The sequence below is a fragment of the Sceloporus occidentalis genome, unplaced genomic scaffold, assembly GCF_023333645.1.
Source record: "Sceloporus occidentalis isolate IW3139 unplaced genomic scaffold, rSceOcc1.0.p SCAF_35, whole genome shotgun sequence".
Lineage (NCBI taxonomy): Eukaryota > Metazoa > Chordata > Lepidosauria > Squamata > Phrynosomatidae > Sceloporus > Sceloporus occidentalis.
This window is the reverse complement of record NW_028317015.1, coordinates 3438396-3458837: the sequence shown is the minus strand read 5'-3', so window position 1 is coordinate 3458837 and position 20442 is coordinate 3438396. Positions and strand designations below refer to the sequence as shown.

General features: G+C 41.9%; 1 protein-coding gene across 2 annotated transcripts; it reads left to right on the top strand.

The window, feature by feature from the left end:
* The first annotated feature begins 4575 nt into the window (after nt 1-4575).
* Nucleotides 4576-20099, top strand: ZW10 (zw10 kinetochore protein). Of its 2 annotated transcripts, none has more exons than XM_089487963.1 (16): nt 4576-4680; nt 6914-7048; nt 9159-9260; nt 10541-10618; nt 11638-11797; nt 12103-12252; nt 12672-12863; nt 13261-13424; nt 14653-14835; nt 15680-15909; nt 16318-16389; nt 17475-17644; nt 17882-18012; nt 18371-18502; nt 18589-18791; nt 19979-20099. In XM_089487963.1, exons 1-16 carry the CDS (start codon nt 4576-4578, stop codon nt 20097-20099), a joined length of 2328 nt encoding a protein of 775 aa, XP_089344089.1. The 2 variants fall into 2 exon arrangements, with proteins under 2 accessions (XP_089344089.1, XP_089344090.1); XM_089487964.1 differs by having other exon boundaries at nt 12672-12881; nt 13288-13424.
* Nucleotides 20100-20442: the final 343 nt, after the last annotated feature.

Below are 20442 nucleotides of genomic sequence, written 5' to 3'. Positions count from 1 at the left end.
TCAGCTGGGGTTAGGGCATCTTGTGGGTCGGCCTGCCGCTGGGGAGGGAGGGCCGCTTCCTCCGCTCCCGGACATGTGAGCTGCCGCTGGGGAGAAGGGCCGGCTGCCGCATCTCCCTGGATCCCTGTAGTGATTGCAGGTGTGGGGCAGAAGCCAGCAGCGCTCTGCCCTGTTGCTAGCTCTTCAGCTGGGACTAAGAGATCTGGGCAGACTGCCCAGCATTCTGAGGACCCAGGTGTGGAGACTGCAGTGTTATCCACCCCTCTTGGGTTAACATCCTCAGACAATAAATCAAATAAATCCCCAGTCTCTGGTTGTGGTGTAAAGTCGCACAGCTCCAGTATTGGATCTGGATTAGCTGCCCAGCATCCCTGTGACTCAGGGGTGGAGACCGCAGTCCCATCCACATCCTCAGCTGACCACTCAATCACATCCACAAAATCCACACAATCCCTGGACACTGGGGCATTCTGTTGAACGCGTTCGAACAGTTTTTTATACGCCTTCTCCAGTTCCCACTCCTGTGTAATTAAAAAGTCTAAATCACCTTTAAATTCTAGTGCATCTGGGAGGTCCCACTCCCTGAAATCCCGGATGTCATCAATCCGCCACTCCGCTGTGCTGCCGAAGTCTGGATCCTCCTGAAGACTATCCCATAATAATCCCAGGCCACCGAAGTCATAGCCCTCTGGAGAACATTCTTTCGCAGTTCCCCAATATGCTTGCTCTGTATACCACTGCAGAGCCCTATAGTGATCTTCCAGCTCTACCTCCTGTTGGACCAGCTTGTCCAATTCGGATACCCATTGCTCCTGGGGTTGCTGTCCCAGGAATGACATCCGTAGTTCCCGCTGGTCTCTAATCTTTTGTTCGGAGCTTGGAAGACACTGACCCCGGCGTATAACAGCCCTCTGCCATACTGACCGTCGAACCACTTGCCTCAGGTTCTGGTATTGTTCTGTAGGCAGGGCAGTGGTGTAGCAGGAGAGGATGACCCGCAGCAGCCCCTGGAATTGTGATACCACATCCATGTCCTCGTCAAGGCGACCGAAGTCTGCCGTCCTGTCGGTTAATCCCGGTAGAAAGTAAGTGTCCCTCGGACTAAGAAGCAATCCCACCGCTTGCCACCAATGTCACGGAGCTGGCTAGTCCGTCCGACTACCTCCGCTGTCTTGTGCTCCCTTAGCCTGGGACAACACACTTTCCCCGGTTCCCCAGTCACTCGCCGAGACTCAGTGTAGGGTAAAACCAAACGAAGACTGATTTATACAACATTAAACATCAAAGAATGGTGGTCACTCCCTGGTGGCAGATCCTGGCTGTCTGCTGGAGATAATCCCCTCAGCCAGTGATGAGATGATACTGCTGGGGGTAGCCACAGAAGTCTCTACAAACCCAGGGCCCATAGTCAATAGGGAGGAGGCTGGCAGTCAGGCTTCTCCAGTGGCCCCAGTGAAGGAGGCTTCCGTCACACCAGGTACCAGATCTCCAGGTAAACTGCAGCTTAATAAACATTTGCCAATTTATGTGAAACATTGCTGTGGTATTAAAAATCCAGATCCTAATGTTCTGTTTATTAAAAAAATTAAATCTAAATAAAAATAAAAAAATAGTGATGTGCTTTGTCTGTGTCTACACATCCATATGGAGATACCAACCAGTGAGATCTTTCATACTACAGAACAAAAGTAGCCAGAAAGTTAGGTGAGCTAATATCATCTGAAGAAATTTGATTTATATGCCATCAAGGAGGCCTTTTGTCCATTGGAATGTCTTTCATTTGGATGTGGGGTTGTTGGTGGAACCCAACCTGATGGTAAAGGTCATCTTAAAAGTAGGCTGGTGAATGAAAAACTATATAGACCGCTCACTGCTTTAATACTGTAGTTATTGCGGCAGTTTTTTTGACACAAAGCAATTTCATGTGTGGGATAAACTGAGCCATATTTAAGCATTTTTAGCCTTAGAATTGAGCAATGTTGTTGGACCAGAGGTTCAATATAACGTATTGTCAAATGTCTGTCTCTGGTTGTAAACTATGGTCTCAATTAGTTATTATTTGGAGCAGGGTCTAAATACTGTGTAAACCTGCAACTTTTTTTATAAGAAAGCCACACTATTTGACCAAAAAGTATGTGGACACCTGACCACCACACCTATATGAGCTTGTTGGACATACTATTCAAAAAAAATGGGCATTAATATGGAGCCCCCCATTCACCTATAACAGCTTCTACTCTTCTGGGAAGGATTTCCACAAGATTTGGGGTGTTCCTGTGGGATTTTTTGTCCATTCATCCAGTAGAGCATTTGCGAGGTCAGGCACTGATGTTGGACGAGAAGGCTTGGCTCTCATTCTCTGTTACAGGTCATCCCAAAGGTGTTCGATGGGGTTGAGTCAGGACTGCAGAGAGTCAAGTTCTTCCACACCAAACTCATCCAACCATGTCTTTATGGACCTTGCTTTGTGCAATGGGGCGCAGTCATGCTGGAATAAAAAAGGGCCTTCCCCAAACTGTTCCCACAAAGTTGGAAGCAGAGCATTGTGAAAAGTATCTTGGTATGCTGAAGCATTAACATTTTCCCTTCACTGGTAAGTAAGTAACTAAGGGGCCCAAATCCTGAGAAAAAAGCACCAGACCATTATCCCTCCTCCACCAAATTTACAGTACGCACTATGCATTCTGGTCAGTCCAGTGGTGACATGCTTTACACCACTCCAGCCGACACTTGGTGTTGTACACAGTAATCTGCAGCTTGTGTGGAGCTGCTCAGACATTGGAAACCCATTACATGAAGATCCAGACACACACTTGTGCTGATGTTGCTTCCAGAGACAGTTTGGCAGCGAGTGATGCTACAGAGGATTGTTTTTATGCGCTTCAACACTTGGCGGCATTGCTCTGCGTATTTCCTTCGTCACTGCGTTGTTAGTCCTAGATGCTTCCATCACAATAATAGCACTTACAGTGAACTTGGGGCAGAAATTTCACAAACTGACTTGTGGCAACGGTTCATCCCATTCTACTGCTAATGACCATGGTGTTCTTAGTGCCCAACAAGTCAGGCAATCACCCCAATGTGTAAAATTCAGCCTGGTACCTGACAGGTGGAGAACAGAATCCTTGACAATTTGTGAAGGGTATGCACATCTATCTATGTCTACATTGGCATGGTATTGATACTGGTTTGGGGCAGCAAAGGGGACAGGGGATTAGGGGACAGAGTTATTAATGTGAAACACTAACCATGTTCTGCTTGTTCTTAACCTTCCAAAATCTAGAACAGTTTTTGGAGGGGAGACAGAAAGAAAAGCAAAAAAAAGTCCATCATTATATCATGCACACCATATAAAGTCACTTTAAATTCACCTTGGGATTCTCTGGCCAAAAAAACCCTGAAGATTAAGTTAATTTTAATAGATATGAGATCTAAACTAATTGATGGCAACAGAGGCGTATCTAGGGTATGGCACCTATGGCTCGTGCCATGGGCGCCATTTGAAGGGGGCGCCAGTGAGTGGCTTTCAAACGCCGTTTTTTTTTTTTATGCGAAGGAGAGAGAGGGGCGCCTAGCAACCGCTCGGCACCCCTCATTCTCCTCCACGAGGCCTCTACCTCCGTCCCAGTCATGACATCATATTTCGGCGCCCAGCAGTGAAGCAGCGGGCACCAGCGAGCGGCTTTTAAACGCTGTCTTTTTTTTTTGATGTGGAGGAGAGAAAGGGGCGCCTAGCAATCGCTCGGCGCCCCTCGTTCTCCCCCGCATCAAAAAAAAGAAGACAACGTTTAAAAGCCGCTCGCTGGTGCCCGCTGCTTCACTGCTGGGTGCCGAAATATGACGTCATATTACGGCGCTCAGCAGTGAAGCAGCAGGCACCAGCGAGCGGTGCAGGATGACAGCAGCATCGTGCTCCCGTCGCTGGACTTCAAGGTGAGAGAACTACGGGGGGAGGATATATATAGTGGGGATAGGGTATATAGTGGGTAGGGTGGGGAGAGGGTATATAGTGGGTAGGGGGGGAGAGGGTATATAGTGGGTAGGGGGGGAGAGGATATATAGTGGGTAGGGGGGGAGAGGATATATAGTGGGTAGGGGGGGAGAGGGTATATATTCCTTCAGTGCTGAGATCACAAGTGATCACACTGAGGGCTATATATACGTCATATTATAACAATAAATTGTATTGACACTTGTGGGTTATAGATAGCTACTTTACATAAAGGAACTGTCTGTATGCGATATTTGACAGTTTTAAATCCTCCGTTAACTCTTTGAGCTAAATACTATGGGGCTCATAGAAAAGTAGTCCAGCACGGACTTACTGTGCCAACGTAAAAGACTACAAATCCCAGTAAACTTTGCCAGTTCTGCTGCGGGTCCCATTTCCGTTCTCATCTGTCAGGCCTTGTGCCGCGGTGCATACCGGGAGTTGTAGTTCAGCTTTTCCCGTCCCCTTACATTTCTGTTACCCGCCGAACTACTTTCCCCAGCGTGCCCTTTTCGTAAAGCTGAATCCCCGCCAGTGACGATTTGAAATCGGCCCCGTCAGCACCGGGAACCGGGTGAGCGAGGATGGCGTCGTTCGTCACGGAGGTGTTGGCCCATTCTGGCCGCTTGGAAAAGGAGGATTTGGGAACCAAAATTAGTCGCCTGTCCCGGAAGGTGGAAGAAGTGAAGGTGAGACATTCCAGCGGCCATCTGCTATGTGTTTATCCCACAAATGGCCATTGAGTTCAACGCAGACATGCTCGGGCCGCCTTATATCCAATTCGTATTAAACTATTTAATGAAGTGCTAGAAGCTCTTTAGTCACGTGTCCCGGCGATGTCACTGAGGTAAATAAACTGTATCTGTCAAATAATCCCAGCTCTGCTGCCTGTGATGATAGAACCTGTAATAATGATTATTTATGGACTTGTATAGCGCCATCATAGACTGCAGTGCTGTACAATCTGAGGATAAAGAATAAATCTGGGCATACCTTCTTTATTAATATTATGTGTTGTTATTCGCTTGCTCACTTTCACTTTGTAAATAAAGGATACTTTATGGGTAACATACAAACATATACAAGACACTTTGTGACTTCCGATATCCCACAAAATAATGCACATGTGCACTTATTAAAGTAAAACAATGTTTCCTTTAGTTCCGGTGTCCTCCAGCTTTCTTGCTGATCTGATTGGCTGCTTGAAACAGCCAATCAGTAGCAAGGAAAATTAAGCAAATGTGAGCGCTTTCTGCACATGCGTATGGTGGGGTCCCACATCAGACCCCAACTGGGCAATCCCCACCTGTCCCTTTTTTAAAGAATCAAGTGATAATTTTTGGATGTGTTTTAGCATGGAATGCTTACATTGCTGTGAAAAAAAAGAATAAAAGAGCTAGGATTAATGAAGTGGGACTAAGCGCTGAAATACGTATTCAAAATACGATACAGTCAGTAGTAACATATCATTGGTTGCCGTGGTGACAGGATCACCGTTGGAAATTTGCATCAAAATCAATTCTTATAAATATCTAATCCCAGGTTTTTACATTTATTTTGTCGTGTATGATTACCACATCACGTGACTTACACAAGACCGACGCGTAATATTAACGATTATTTATTTAAGTCACATGGGTTCTGTAATCCAAACGATAATGTTTTAAACCAGGGATCGGCCAATTTGGTTCGGGTTCAGGAGCCATCCAAAAAGTTTAGTAGCCGGCTTTTTTCCCCCCTAATCATGTTTTTATTTTCATGTATTACCCCCTGGTCTGCAGTTAAAGACGATTCGACATAAAACACATCTTTCTTCAGTGCTGCAGCTCTCTGTACAGTAACATGGTTAACCCCTTCATGACAAAGGGTATTCAAGTGTGCCTGCTAAAGATTAAATTATTTCAAGATTTAATATTAAACCATATTCACATTAATTGAAGTTATTTATCAGCACCGAATATATAAAGCGTATAACATTAAGATGTGTTTACTACTTTTTCTCCCATTTTTTTCCTTAGTTTTCAACATTTTGGTAAGAGATCTTTCTCTGTTCTTTATAGAGCTACCTGTGGAAGCTGTTAAATATTTTTGCTTTCCAAGTAAACAGGATTTTGTGATACTTCAATAACTGTCAATATCAAAGAAAACATAACAAAAGAGCCCCTATAGTGTATAAAGTAAAAATGAAGATATAAAATATTTATTACAAGCTGAAAACACACTGACAAGCGACATTTAAACCTAAATGTGTAAGGGTCAGCATTTTCACTGCCTGCTGGATTTTTTGTCTCTCTCCTTCAGGGGCAAATCCAAGCAAGCAAGTTCAAATGAAAGATTAGTTTTATTTGAAGATGCGTGATTGATTTACCCCTGAAGAAGTCAAGTCAAAAACGAGTAGAACTATATATTACATTTTATGTTTTAAATGTATTCTGGACACTTACTGGTCTACAGCTAGGTATCCAGACTGCCGAAGAAATGTCGTGCCTGCTGCTGACTCACTATGAGGAGGGACGCACGTTCTTACTTCCAAATCTCCGAGTGGATTTGAACCAGAGACAAAAAACCCTTAATCCTAAATTGAAGTTTATTGGTAACGGACTTGTCAAGAAATCCCCATTTATATTTTATAAAAATATGTAGCTGACCAGATCCACTTCTGCTAGTGAACTGAATTGTATCTGTGTTTGTGAAAGGCTTTAGGATTGAATCATCTCAGGACCGCTTTAGAGGGCCCCTGTGTTGCCCCAAAAAGCCTCATAAATGATGGATTACAGTACTTAACCCATCCAAGTGTAAGAGTATGAAGAAAGTATTTGCTGTTGGATGAAAGGTGGAAAGACCTGCACACTGCTTCTTTAACTTTATATGACATGGATTTGCGTCCTGTAAAGAAACCTGAAGATCACTTTCTCTCCGCAGGGCGAGGTGTGTGATCTGATCAATAAAAAGTATGACGAGTTCCTTCCCAGCATGCAAAGCGCTGAAGATCTAGTGAGACAGGTGCACGGACTTGTCGGCGATGTGGATGTCCTAAAGTCAAGAATAGAGAATGAGGTAAGAGGTAGCAGTCACGGAAATAGCTCCGTTCAAAGTGTTTCCCTTAATAAAGTAGTGGACAAAAGAAACATTTAACCCACCGTGGTGTGTCACGGCAAAACAAAAAGTGTATAACTCATGGCTGGGGCGAAGATCCTTGCTATCTATGCCTACTATCCCTGACAGCCTCACCAAAGAAGAATGTATATTCAAGTACCGTATTTGCTCTATTATAAGACAAGGTTTTTTTCAGAGCAAATGCTCTGAAAAATACCCCTCGTCTTATAATCGAGGTCGTCTTATAATCAGACCTGAAAATGCCCACTGGGGCCATGCTGTTTACCGGGCTTTGGTCGCGAGCAGCAGGAGAACAGGAAGCTAGAAGAGTGTCACATAACTCTGCCTCCCCCTCCTTCCTCTGGGGGCGGGGCCAGAGAAGTTGCTCGCACAGCTGGGCCCCTGCAGCAGTCTTCGAGTGAGAGATCTGCAGTTCAGGTAAGGGGGTGGGGGAGGGTTTTTGAGCATTGAGCAAGTATGTGTGATTAATGGAATGAATGAGTATTTAAATGTTTGTGAATGAGTGTGTGTTAGTATGGATGTGTAAGGGGGGTGGTGGTGGTAGCATGGCATAGGGAGGCTGTACTCAGACTCCTATCATCCCCAGGGTCCAGCATTTACTGGCTGCCTTGGCTTGATAGGAGTGTGGTTGCTGTTAGCAGTTATATATATATATATATATATATATATATATATATATATAAACCTCCAAAAATGCCTTTTAACCCCCTATATGCCACTCTGCCCCATGATATGCCACATCATGGGGCAGAGTGGCAAATAGGGGGTATAACTATAAGGCATTTCTGGGGCAGAGTGGCAACCCTGGGGGCAGATGTGCATAACTGGGGGGGGCAGGTTGGCAAATAAAAGGAAATAAAAAAAATATACCGTATTGGCTCGAATATAGGCCGCACTTTTTTCCCCCACTTTAAGTTTTTAAAGTGGGGGTGCGGCCTATATTCGGGGTCTAGCGACGGACGCCCGGGACATGGAGTCCCAGGCGCCGGGCAGGCAGCGGGGTTTGGATACAGATCCCCCGCAGCGGTGCAGGGGACCTGCACCCTAATCCCCGATACGCTCAGACAGCCTCCCCTGCCAGCACTTCCCACGGGGGGGGGTGCCGGCACGGGAGGTTGTCTAAGTGCATCGTGCGGACCGTCCGCACGATGCGTTTTACCTCTGCCCCCCCCGACTTACCGGAGCAGACTTCCGGGTGTGTTGCCGGCACCGGAAGTTGTATACGCGTATTGCGTAGATGTCCCCCGCCGGACCCGCAAGACACCCGGGAGTCTGCTCCGGTAAGTGAGGAGGACAGTGACAGCATATCTCGGGCAGGGAGGAGGACAGTGGCAGCATATCTCGGGGAGGGAGGACAGTGGCAGCATATCTCGGGCAGGAGGGGAGGACAGTGGCAGCATATCTCGGGGGGGGGGGGGGGACAGAGTGGCAGCATGTTTTTTTGGTGCTTTTTTAAAGAAAAAAACGTTTTCTTTAAAAAAGCACCAAACTTTTAGGGGGCGGCCTATATCCGAGCCAATACGGTATATTTTTCTCAATCATAGCTTTTATTAAATATGAAAATATTTTTTGTTTTTTTCCTAAATTAATATTTAGATTTTGGGGGGTCGTCTTATAATCAGGGTCGTCTTAAAACCGCAAATACGGTACTTTGTGAATACTTTAACAAGTGTTCTTTAAAAGCTGCAGCTATCCTCCTACTCTGTGTCCTGCCGATTCTTGTCTCGTTAAACAAGCCACGGCACCGAAAATAACCGGGTCCCAGCAAAGAGACAGATTCATGGGGGGGGCTTACAGAACATACAGACATTTACACAAGGGACCCCTCAAAAATGTAAGGGACCTGTCAGCTATCATATGCATTAAAGTGTATAGGATTGCTGGAGTGACCTGGAAAAAGTGAATTGAAGCAGGAGCAAGTAAAGATAAGCACATTTCATGTATAGATTTTTAAGAGATAATATGTGTTCATGGTCATATATAAGTGTGTTTTTGTTATATCAAATATTTAAATTAATTTTACATTTATTTTATGTTTATTTAAATCTAGGTACAAAGTGACCTTCAAGTTGCAATCAGCGAATTCACTGAATTGAAACAGCAGCTTGAGAAAAACAATGTTATTCTAAGTGTTCTGAGTCAGCTGCAAGAGGTGAGTGCATTTATTGTTTTATATAGCGCCATCAAATTCCATAGCGCTGTACAATGGGTAGACAGGACGTAACAAGTAGCATGTAACATAACAAATTGACTAACAGAGACAACAGGTGAGGAGGGCCCTGCTCAAACAAGCTTACAGTCTAGAGGGCGTTGATGTATATGGCGCTCTGAAACTGTCGGCATACAACTGAACATTAACCTTCCGGCAAAGATCGCCAACGTATCGCATTTAGTAGTAATGGTTCTTATACCGGCTGTTTAAATATTCAGATGAAAACCATTCGCCGTCCAGTTCTCGTTTGATCTGCTAATGTATACAGGTTGCACTTTAATAATAGCCTGTAGGAGAATGAGCTGCCAAACACCAATCTCTACCCTGACATCACTATAAAAGGGAACTCGCTCTGTTTTCAAGATAAAAACAAGTCAAATAATAGTTTACACGGTTGTATATTTTCACTCGGACTCCTTATTGCTTTCGGATAAGGAATATCGTGCCTTATTAAAGTCTGTGGAGGAAAGGTCTCCATTAGCATTGCCACGAGCATACAACTCGGGGTGTGTATAAAGAACAATCCTGGTGAAAAGTGATGAGTGGTGCGATCATCGCAGCAGCCCGTGGAATATTGTTACGGAGCGCTCTGCTTTTACCTCTTTGTGCCAGAACTATGGCTTCTACATGAGACCCAGTCTGATATTTTTTTCCCTGGCAAGCTCCTTAAGCTTTATCAGTTCAAAGTTTAAAATTCAGATTTTGTAGAACATGATCTCTAGAGAATATTGAAAATCAGCCTGTGATCGCTCCTTATTTTTCGCTAAATGTCACTTATGAGAAATGTACACAAAATACTGTATAAAAGCATTCTTAAAGCAAAGTAATACAGTGATATTTTTAAACTTGTAGCTACATATGCCCCGTAGTTTATATTCTCTGCTTATCAAAAATATATTTTTCTTCTGGTGTTTTCATGATCTACTCATTGTGCAATATTTCCCCTACATATAGGTATAGTGTGTATAAGCATATTGCTTAAGAGTGAATGAATGACTCGTGAATGAATAACTCGTGAATGAATGACTCGTGAATGAATGGGGCTATTTGTCTGCCTGTATGTAAGTATGCCGCTCACGTCACTACTTTCTCAAACTGAAATTACATGCTTCCGCCGTCCCGCCAGTATCATCTTAAAATCAGACAAATAGATATTTATAAATATTATATATTAGACTAAATTATGTGTATATATATAATATTGAATATTCTGTCTTCAGTTTGACAGCGCTATTGACCAATATAATTGTGCTTTGGCTGAAAGAAACTACATCACTGCAGCCCAACATCTTGAAAAGGTAATTCTTTTTATTCACATTCATTTGCTGTATCGGCATAAGTCAGAACATTGTAAACGATACCAGTCAGCGATGCGAGTGAGACGGCCGAACCAACCGGTGTAAATACAGAGACCCGAAGAAACTTACTGCGGGTGACACAGCAAGGATAAAATGTTGTGGTTCCTGCTACCTTTTATCTTTGTGATGTTACTTGTTACAAATAAACCTTCATGAACAAGCACTGTAGGATCCGGAGTCTTTTTTTTTTTTCTTCTTCAGTCTAGCGTGTGACCAGTAAGTAAGGCAAATCAAAAATCTGTCCAGTGAAAGTTGTAAAGCTTTCTGACTTATGTTCATAAAGTACTTTTTATTTTTTTTTCTTATTTTGGATGATTGAGGAATTGCTTTTAACATCTTCTCCATCAGCAGTTAGTCGGTGATGGGGCTTAAGTACAAACCAAAGGGATTCTTACAGAAACACCGTGTTTTGTTTAAAAAAAAAAAAGTTTCATTATAGATGTATACGTATTGAATAAAAACAAATACATAGAAGATAAGATATAACTGTTTTCATGATTTCAATGTTTGTATATAAGGTAGATATAACGCACTGTAATGGATTGTTGGACGTGTTTGTATGTGCCTGTGACTAGAGGAGGGTGATGTGACAGGCGCTAAACCAGACATCAAACTGGACTTGCCTTCCTCATAAGGAAAGTGATTAAAAAATACTGTAGCCAAAGAGAGGTTTAAGCTTTTTTGGCCTCCTCAACTCTTGACAAGTTAGACTGAAGTAAGCGTTGGACCTGACCCCGCCGCCAGCTTTTTTGTTGTAACCTATTAATTTCTCTTTTGGGTATAGTATATGTATAAATTGTATAATGGTATATAAGTAAATTGTATAATGGTGTGTGTATATATATATATATATATATATATATATATATATATATATATATATATATATATATATATATATATATATATATATATATATATATATATAATTGTGTAATGGTAAATGCATCCATTTCCAGGCCCAGAGCAGCTTTAAAGTGTTGAAGTCCCGGAAGGGATTTGAGCTCCCGATGTTGAAAGCTCTCGGTATCGAGCTGACCGTGCAGAAACAGAACATGCTCTACCACCTGGGGGAAGAGTGGCAGAAGTTGGCTGTATGGAAGCTCCCGCCGTCCAAAGGTACCTGCCTCTCGTTACTAGCCAAATGGAAGACTTTACTTGTGTTGTACCCGCCATTTATTTACAGGGTGGCAAAGAGGAACTATCACGTCTGAAATTAAGCAAACATGGGCATTTCTTTTTTTCAATAATTTTGATCAGGGCACAGACAAAGTAGCGGAAATTGTTTTATCGCATTTTTTTGGGACACCAAAAAGGGCTTAGCGGGACTGGGTTGCCGTATGGGTGGGCATTGACAGTTGAGAATGTATGTTCTGTTCTGCTCTTGTAAACTAACCGCCACCTCGTACCCTGCGACTTCTCAGAAAACACCGGTCTGGAGATGGTTTTGCAAACCGAGCTCCATCTCTGGACTTCGCCCTCAAGCGAGGAGTCCACGTCTGTTCCTTTGCTGGCTTCTGTCCTGCAGTCCTTGGCTATCCTCGGTGAGCTCAACACGAAGCTGAAATTCTTCAGTAAGGACCTGATTGTTTTATTTTTGAGGGGATAAATCTGCAGGGTGTCTTTGATACAAACAACGTTGGGGTTCAATTTATGTAAACATACCAACGTTTTATGCCAGATAAAACCATTCCTATGCCATGCATGTTTAAATTCCCTCACTGTAATTAGCCTCTACTACTTCTGCTGGGAGGCTGTTCCATTAATCCACCCCTCTCTCTAATAAAGATATATAAATGTAACTTTTAGTTCGTACCTAAATATGTGTTACAGAATTTTACAAAATATTGGTAAATTGTGATATTATGTATGTACTCATTATTTAAAATTTGGATTTGTCTTTTAATTTAATATTAGCTTATGAAGTGTGGGAGATGATGTTTATATCCCAGAATCCATCTGCTGTTCTATTAATTTACCTTCTCTTTCCCAGGCCAGTTACTGCTCAATTACATCCTTAAACCCCTGGTAACGTACCCGGCCCTACATGCCCAGGTGGACACGCAACCACAAGGAGTCATCTTGCGTTTTGAAACCATGGAAACAGATCTGGAGCATCCGTCTCCGGCAGCGGTGTTCCTGAAGTTGCAACTTGTTCTAGAATTACTTTACAAGCACTTACTGGGTACGGAGAAGACATTTTATCTGAGACGAGGGAAAAGGTTTTTAATCTAAGCGTATAAAATTAGGCATAGCTGACTTAATGTCAATACTAGGCAGTTGGGTTTTGGCTAGAGCCGTTTATATTATATATTATATAAGCTACAGTCTAGCGTTGTTACAAGGATACTTATTAAAGAAATAAATATTTATCTTTATAGGAAAGAATATTCTGCCCTCTGGTGGAGGTATTGAGGTATAACTCAATAGTGACATGAAGGTCCTTTTCTTTTTATGTGAGGCAGTTTTTTCTTTCCTGGGAAATGCGGGGCCGTGTAAAGTGTCTTTTATTCACAAATCACATTTTTCTGATCAGACATCTGTGAAGTTACGTGTTGGTTATGGGTTTTACTTCTTAACAGATGTGCCGCTCGAAAACTACCAGCGAGGTGAAGGATCGGTCAAGTTGATCTTAGCTGAGGTTCTCGGGGATATGATCTGGGAGGAGATCTCGGAGTCGGTCATCAAAGACTGTTTGGTCTATTCTATCCCGACCAACAGCAGCAAACTCGAGCAGTATGACGAGGTACCGAGACTTCCGATCATCTCGTTCCTTACAAAACATGTTCTAGAGGAGCCGCAACTTACTGCAACTTAATAAGAAGAGAGTACAGAACACGGCTATGCCGACAGCTTTTTAAATGATGAAGAATGACTTCCGTGCATAAACGTTATCTCCCTTGTGCGTAGATCGTGCTCCTGACTGTCCCGGTTTATTTTATCTTTTAAGTATGTCCAACTTGTTTTGGAACTGGGTGCAAAATGTAATAGGGATGAACTAAACAGGTTGTATAGTAAGATATCTGAGCTTTATACGTTTTCTGGTAGCCTCATGGTGCAATTGTCACTTCGGATATGTTTTTAAGATGTACCCTTACATGTCATAAAATACTAATCTATAGGCATGTTTGACGTGACGCCGTGTGGAATGTTATTTTGTGCTTCTGGTGGCAGAATTTGGTTCCCAAGAAATTAGTAGTTCGAGCTCACAGCACTGTTTAGCACTGGCTGCTGTTTGCGCATGTCTTTACATATATAACGAGTGAAAGCTGAACTGCTTGACTAGTATTAATAAGATAGAGAGGTCAGCACTGTTTGTGCTGATGGTAGATCCGTTTGAGATATGTGGACACACTGGTACCGGGTGTCTTAGATTGCAGTCACAAAGCAAGTGGTATTCGTTAATGTGATTTACGGTGCTACCTACCTAAAAAAAAAAAAAATAAAAAAGTTAGGATTCGGTAAAATACTATCTACTTTTTTTCACCCCTAAACCCCTTGGATCACTAAAAGTGGGAAAGTAGTACCTAGATGGGGTTTTTTACCTCCCCAATCTTTAAAAAAAAAAAACACATGAGAGGTTAATAAGTGTGCATAGTACCACGTTTGCTCAATTATAAGATGACTTTGACTATAAGACGACCCACCCAAACTTTAGATCTTAATGAAAGAAAAAAAGAAAAGACCTGAATATAATATGACGCTACCGGAGGGGGAAAAACAAACAAAATGTCTCAATGTCTCTACCTTCTCTGACAACCGGTTCCATGTCCCTGTCTCCTTTTTCCGCATGTCTGCTTCTTCTTGCCTCTTCTTGTTCTTCTGTCTTATTTTTCTGTCTTAATGCATAGGTTTTTGTATAGCTTCTGTCAAGTTTCTTCATTGTATATGAAATGCTTTTACTAGAGGATCGGAGTCCGGCCTGCTCTCCTTTGGCACTGGGTAATAGCCGTATGTCTTGTTTTCCCAACCAGGTCATTAAGTCCACAGAGGAGTTTGAAAACGCCCTTAAGGGTATGAAGTATCTGAAGGGAGATGCCACAGAGCTCCTGAAATATGCCCGAAATGTCAATGCTCACTTCGCCAGCAAGAAGTGCCAGGATGTGATAGTAACGGCCAGAAATCTGATGACCTCAGAAATACATAATACCATAAAGGTTGGTGACGCAAAAGCACGTCAGGTGGTAAAGGGCTAGGAACATCTTTGGGGTTTTTTAAGCTGTCTGGACGTACGTTTCACCAGAAGGGCCAAACGTCAGTACTGTTAGACATGCACGTTAAGTTATCTGGTTCTCAGATTCAACTGTAGACAAAAGTAAGACCTTTGACCCTTAAATGCCAGAAAAGGTAGGCTGTGCTCCCTTGCTTTTCCTCTTTGGTTTATTCACTAAAACAAGTCCTGGTAATTTAACAGAACCTCCCATTAATTTTTTTTTTTTTTTTTAATAATTAACCAGACTTTTTCTGGAACTCAGGAATTTCAGGCACATGGAGGTATGAAGATGAACATGTGTTACAGGCATCTTGTCGATCAGACATCCATCATTTATCTTACTAGATGAGCTCAGCTTTTGAGCATCTGGCTCTACTTTACTTTTTTTAAGGAATCTTGACCAATTTAAAGCCTTTAACAGCTCGTTATGAAGACAGCTTTGTTAATTAAAAGTAAATTCAACGAACACCAAAATTGATCTGGTGAACTGTGGGGTTTTCTTCTGAGGCTCTTGTTTCAATGCATCTACTTCTTTATGATGGACCGAAGCAGACATGGGATTATATAACAAAAAAGTCATTTTGGTGCAAAGGCGCATAAGTGAGACTAATATGCTGCTGTCGGAAAACATATAATGTAAAAAAACTAGAATTGTTTTACACCGAAAAAACATTTTTCATGTGATACTAGTAATAGAAGAACATGGCAGATGTTTCCCTTTCAATGAGGATACACATTCTAAAAGCATAAGAAAGTTTGAGCTGAGAAACTTTCCCCTTAATTCATAGATCACTCCAGACTCCAAGGTGTCCTTGCCAAAGCTCAGGAGCCCTAAAGATGCGGAGAAGGTGAAAGGGCAGAGGAACCGTGTCCCAGAAGCCCCGGCTTTGGAGAACGAGGTTAAGCTGAGCCAACACTCCTTCTCCCTGCCAAGCTGCCGGATTAGCGAGTCTGTCGAGAAGTTAATGACGCTCGCCTACCAGACCCTTTCTGAAGCTACAGCCAGCAACAGGCCCTGGTTAGTAGGGGGACTCGAGCCTACAATGAAGAGTTCAGTGCTTTTGGTTAAAACTGAATCATAGCCAACTCATATCCCTATTAACTAAGCTCAAGTAGAATGATGTGGTCTTTATTCAGAGGTGATGCATTTTATTTATCAATCTAGAAGAAAAAAAAGGTCTCAGATTAAATGATTCTTCTTCATGGACAAAGATAAACGTATGTTAGCATTCTGATATGATACACGCGGTATAGCAAATATACCATAATGATATCTTAGTAAATACAATAGGTGAATCCATAGAAGGGAGAGGAGAGAGAGAAAAAAAAAAAAAGCAATCGCTGTGTGTTATTTTGTTTGGGTTCACACCTGCAGTTTTTGTGTGTTTTTATTTTCTCTCTTTATGCCATATTTCCTTCCTTTCAGCGCCATCCAGCTATTCTACACTGTCAGAAACATTTTCCATCTGTTCTATGATGTTGTGCCAACGTATCACAAGTGAGTGTTTTCTGCATCGCCATGAAATTCACATCTCATGTTGATCATTTTAGTAGTTTGTATTACATTAGTCCCATTCGCTTGGAGTTTCAGAGTGCTCCAATATTGCTGAATATATGTATGCTAAAGGAGACCGTACAATAGGTGTAATAGTACAAGTAGCCTTACAGACATTGTTATTGGGGTAAAATAGGTAAGTATAGATGAGGAAAGGAGGTTCCTGCCCTGTAGAGGGGCAAATCGAGAGGATGAAGTGCATTTTGCAAGTGTTCCTAACATACAATGTTTGAATGTTACTGTAGTGCTGCAAAAAGCCATTTCAATGGTTTGATGTTGAAATGTGTGATGATAGGGAGTCCAAGAGATATGGAGCATGGAGGATAAAACTCTTTAGTCGAGATGGGACGGTAGCTGACCGCAGTGCATGTGATGTAGAGAAGGTACAGGTGAATGGCGTCTTATCAGAGATGGAATGATGGATAGGGATACGTGGTGAGGGGCCCTGCAAGGAATGGTTTTGAAGTTAATCCACTACTTGAGGATATTGAGTTTAGTGTAGGGGTAGGTGATGGTCTGGTGGAGTTGAGGACGTATTGTTGATCAGAGATATAGGAAACCAGAAGACAGGTATGCAATGAGTTACAGTAGTCTAGACAGGAAACGGTTAGTGCATGAATACCGTAGAGTGAGAGAACTAGGAGCATTTTACAATATTTCCTGGGAATAGACAATTGATGTAGTTGGGTGCAAAAAAGGAAGCTACTATTCATAATATACTACTATAGGAAAATCCTTCTGAAATGATATGTTAAAGCTGTACAGATATATTCTGATCCTTATATCATCACATCATTTAATAGGTACACGGATACATAGTTTCATTGACTCACCAATTGTGTTTTTTATTTATTTATTTTTTTACAATTTTTTTTATAAAACCATATTTGAAAAGTGGTTTTCCTAATAATAAATCTGTTTATTGTGATATTCCACTGGTCGCTCTGGTAAAAACACCGCTTGTGTACTTTGTATACGTTATTCGTTATACCTAAATTCTTAACTGGTAAAATATTTTTGCTTTGTAGAGAGAACCTGCAGAAGCTTCCCCAGCTGTCCGCTATCCACCACAACAACTGCATGTATATTGCACACCATCTGCTCACACTGGGCCACCAGTTTCGCTACCACTTCCCCTCCCCTCTTAGTGACGGAGCTGCCACTTTCGTTGACATGGTTCCTGGATTCAGAAGACTCGGTAATCCCGTGATCTGTTTCCTGGTTAGACTTGAGAAACGTACATTATTCAGTATGAAAAACACAGTACATGAAATGTGCTTAGAATATGTATCTTATTATTGCAAACATAGTTTTAGGTTAACATGCATTTTTTGGACTCCTATTACTTACTTTACTTGCATAAACCATATGTATACGAATTGCTGTAATTTGGCATGTGCACCATACTAAAGTACATTATTTTGATTGGTAACAGGCACCGAGGTGTTCCTCGCCCAAATGCGTTCACAGAAAGGAGATCTGCTTGAAAGGTTATCGAGTGCAAAAAAATTCTGTAATATGGAAGATGAAGAGAACTACACAGCAGCCCACAAGGCCATTAGACAGGTAAGAGATGGCCGCCTATCGCTTAGTGTCAGGCAAGATGTTATCGTGAAAGATGTGACTGTTACAGAGATGTTAGAGATTTAAATGAAAAGAGTAAACGTGAGAACGAGAAGCGTTTCCCACACGTAACCATTAACTCATTATAGCCGAAGTCACTGATTTAAGGGGTGCTCCGGAGGGCCACTCTTGTCTGATCTGTATTACAAACTGTCTGTGTTTACCTGCATTTTCAGCTTGTCGGATCCGCCAAGCGAAACACATGATGTATGTTAACATTCATGCCACATTACTCACGGATTAACGAATAGCGTTATTTTTATGTGAGGCCGTGCAGCGTTAAACTGACTTTCTTTTTAAGGTTATACACCAGCTGAGTTGCCTGGGGAAGGTTTGGCAGGATGTTCTTCCTCTAGCGATATACTGCAAAGCCATGGGCACCTTACTGAACACGGCCATCGCAGAAATGATCAGCAAAATTGCGGCTTTAGAGGTAGTATATTAAATTATTTTGGATATGTATCTTTTGTTGATCACTTAGGAATTACTCTTCATTTAACCGATTTTGTTTTCTGGAAGGATATTTCCACCGAGGATGGAGAAAGGCTATATACACTTTGCCGTACGATGATTGAGGAAGGCCCCCTGGTATTCACACCCCTGCCTGAAGAAAGCAAGAACAAAAAGTACCAGGAGGAGGTTCCGCTTTATGTCCAGAAGTGGATGAAATTTAAAGAGCTTATGATTATCTTGCAGGCCAGTCTGCAGGAGATTGTGGATCGGTGAGTTTCTCTTACCTCTCTTTACCATACTCCAGAATAAGCAGTCACATTATTCAGCCCAAAATCTATAATTTCATATTCTCTGTTGTTTATTTATATGGCACAAAGTGCCAAATGTGGGGTAATCACCATAGTGATTTTCAATGCTTGCCCCACAGTTAATAATTGCTCTTTCAACAAATTGCCCATCGTTGTAATACCATTTAGTATTCTGTACTGTCTCTCACTTTAAAGGGAAGTATTAATATGTTTTCATTGAATCCATTCCATGAAGTGCATCCTGTTAAAATGTTATAACTTAATCCTGGTTTTATTCACTGTATAAAACTTAAAAGTCCTTATCACACTGCCTACTGAACATTAATTGGCGACAATGCCAATGTAGCTTAAAATTGTATATGGGGAAAAATTTTGGTGCCAATAAATGGAAGTGTTTCACTCACTGAGTAGAACATTTGTATAACCCAATGGATTAAATGTGGACCCATTTCTTTTATTTAGGTTCTCTCTCCTACTCAGCCCCCAAAGATGGTATTTTTTTCCTTGCCTTGTTTTGTGTTTAATACCATCCTTGACCGCAGTGCGTTCTAAATAAGATCTTAGAGAGCCACAATGCAGGTTTAGAACGGCGGAAACATAGAAGACGGCAGATAGGACCATTCAGCTCATCTAATTTGTCCATTTAACCTGATCCAAGACTCTGGTCTTAATCATTCTTCGAACTTGTCTTAAATATCTTTATACAAAAAACAAAAACTGTCTGCGCTTCTCACCCTAATAACGTTGGCAACAAATATATAAACATAATATAAATGAGAGGTTTGGGTTATATGAATTGGCCAAAGCATAATTAAGCTCACCTGCCACGTCAAGGCACGCTCTCAATAGGGTGAGAACCTACTCTCACCTCCTACATAGTGGGCACACAAAGCAGTTTATACTGCTACCAAAACCTTATTAATGTGTTGGGGGAGGTGCAATTAAACCTCCTCCCCATATCTTTATACCTGTCTCATGTATGTTTGAATTCCCTTATTGTATTAACCTCTTCCATCTTCTCAGTAAACAAAAACTTCCTTACATTATCTAAACAAGTTTAGACTATGACCTCTTGTTCTAACAGTTACCCAATCCTGTCTTGAGTGAGTGCCGATTCCCTTTAATATGTTGTTTCTTTAATCTTGCAGGTGGGCCGATGGTAAAGGGCCACTCGCTGTCGAGTTTTCCACCAATGAAGTGAAAAGCTTAATACGGGCCCTCTTTCAAAATACGGAGAGGAGAGCTGCAGCTTTGGCCAGGATTAAATAGTTAACGTTTGCATACCTTCTGTAATTTTTTGTACATACAAAACTTGCTTGAGCGCCAGTAAAATCTGTTCTTAAGAAATGTGCCTCTCGTTTATCCTTTCCATAAAATGGGAAATAGTGCCCAGCGAGTACCGCATTGCTTTTGGTGATCAGGGGCATGTACTCTAAAATGCGCAACTAATCCACCTGCCTACCGTCTGTTTTTTATTGCTTTGTAATTATATAGTGGGTTATAACAGACCTCCAAGATTACCAATGGGACCCAATAGTTCCACTTACTACTCTTATTACACAAGTAGTGATGTCTTTAGCTTCACATTAATATGATTTGTCACTATATGGTA

What these genes read in the sequence shown, in the direction of transcription:
- ZW10 (XM_089487963.1), top strand. Translation starts at nt 4,576, where the DNA reads ATGGCGTCGTTCGTCACGGAGGTGTTGGCCCATTCTGGCCGCTTGGAA. An exon ending in GAAGCTCCCGCCGTCCAAAG is followed by an intron (nt 11,798 to 12,102) that starts GTACCTGCCTCT and finishes GCGACTTCTCAG; the next exon opens with AAAACACCGGTCTGGAGATG. An exon ending in ACTTTACAAGCACTTACTGG is followed by an intron (nt 12,864 to 13,260) that starts GTACGGAGAAGA and finishes ACTTCTTAACAG; the next exon opens with ATGTGCCGCTCGAAAACTAC.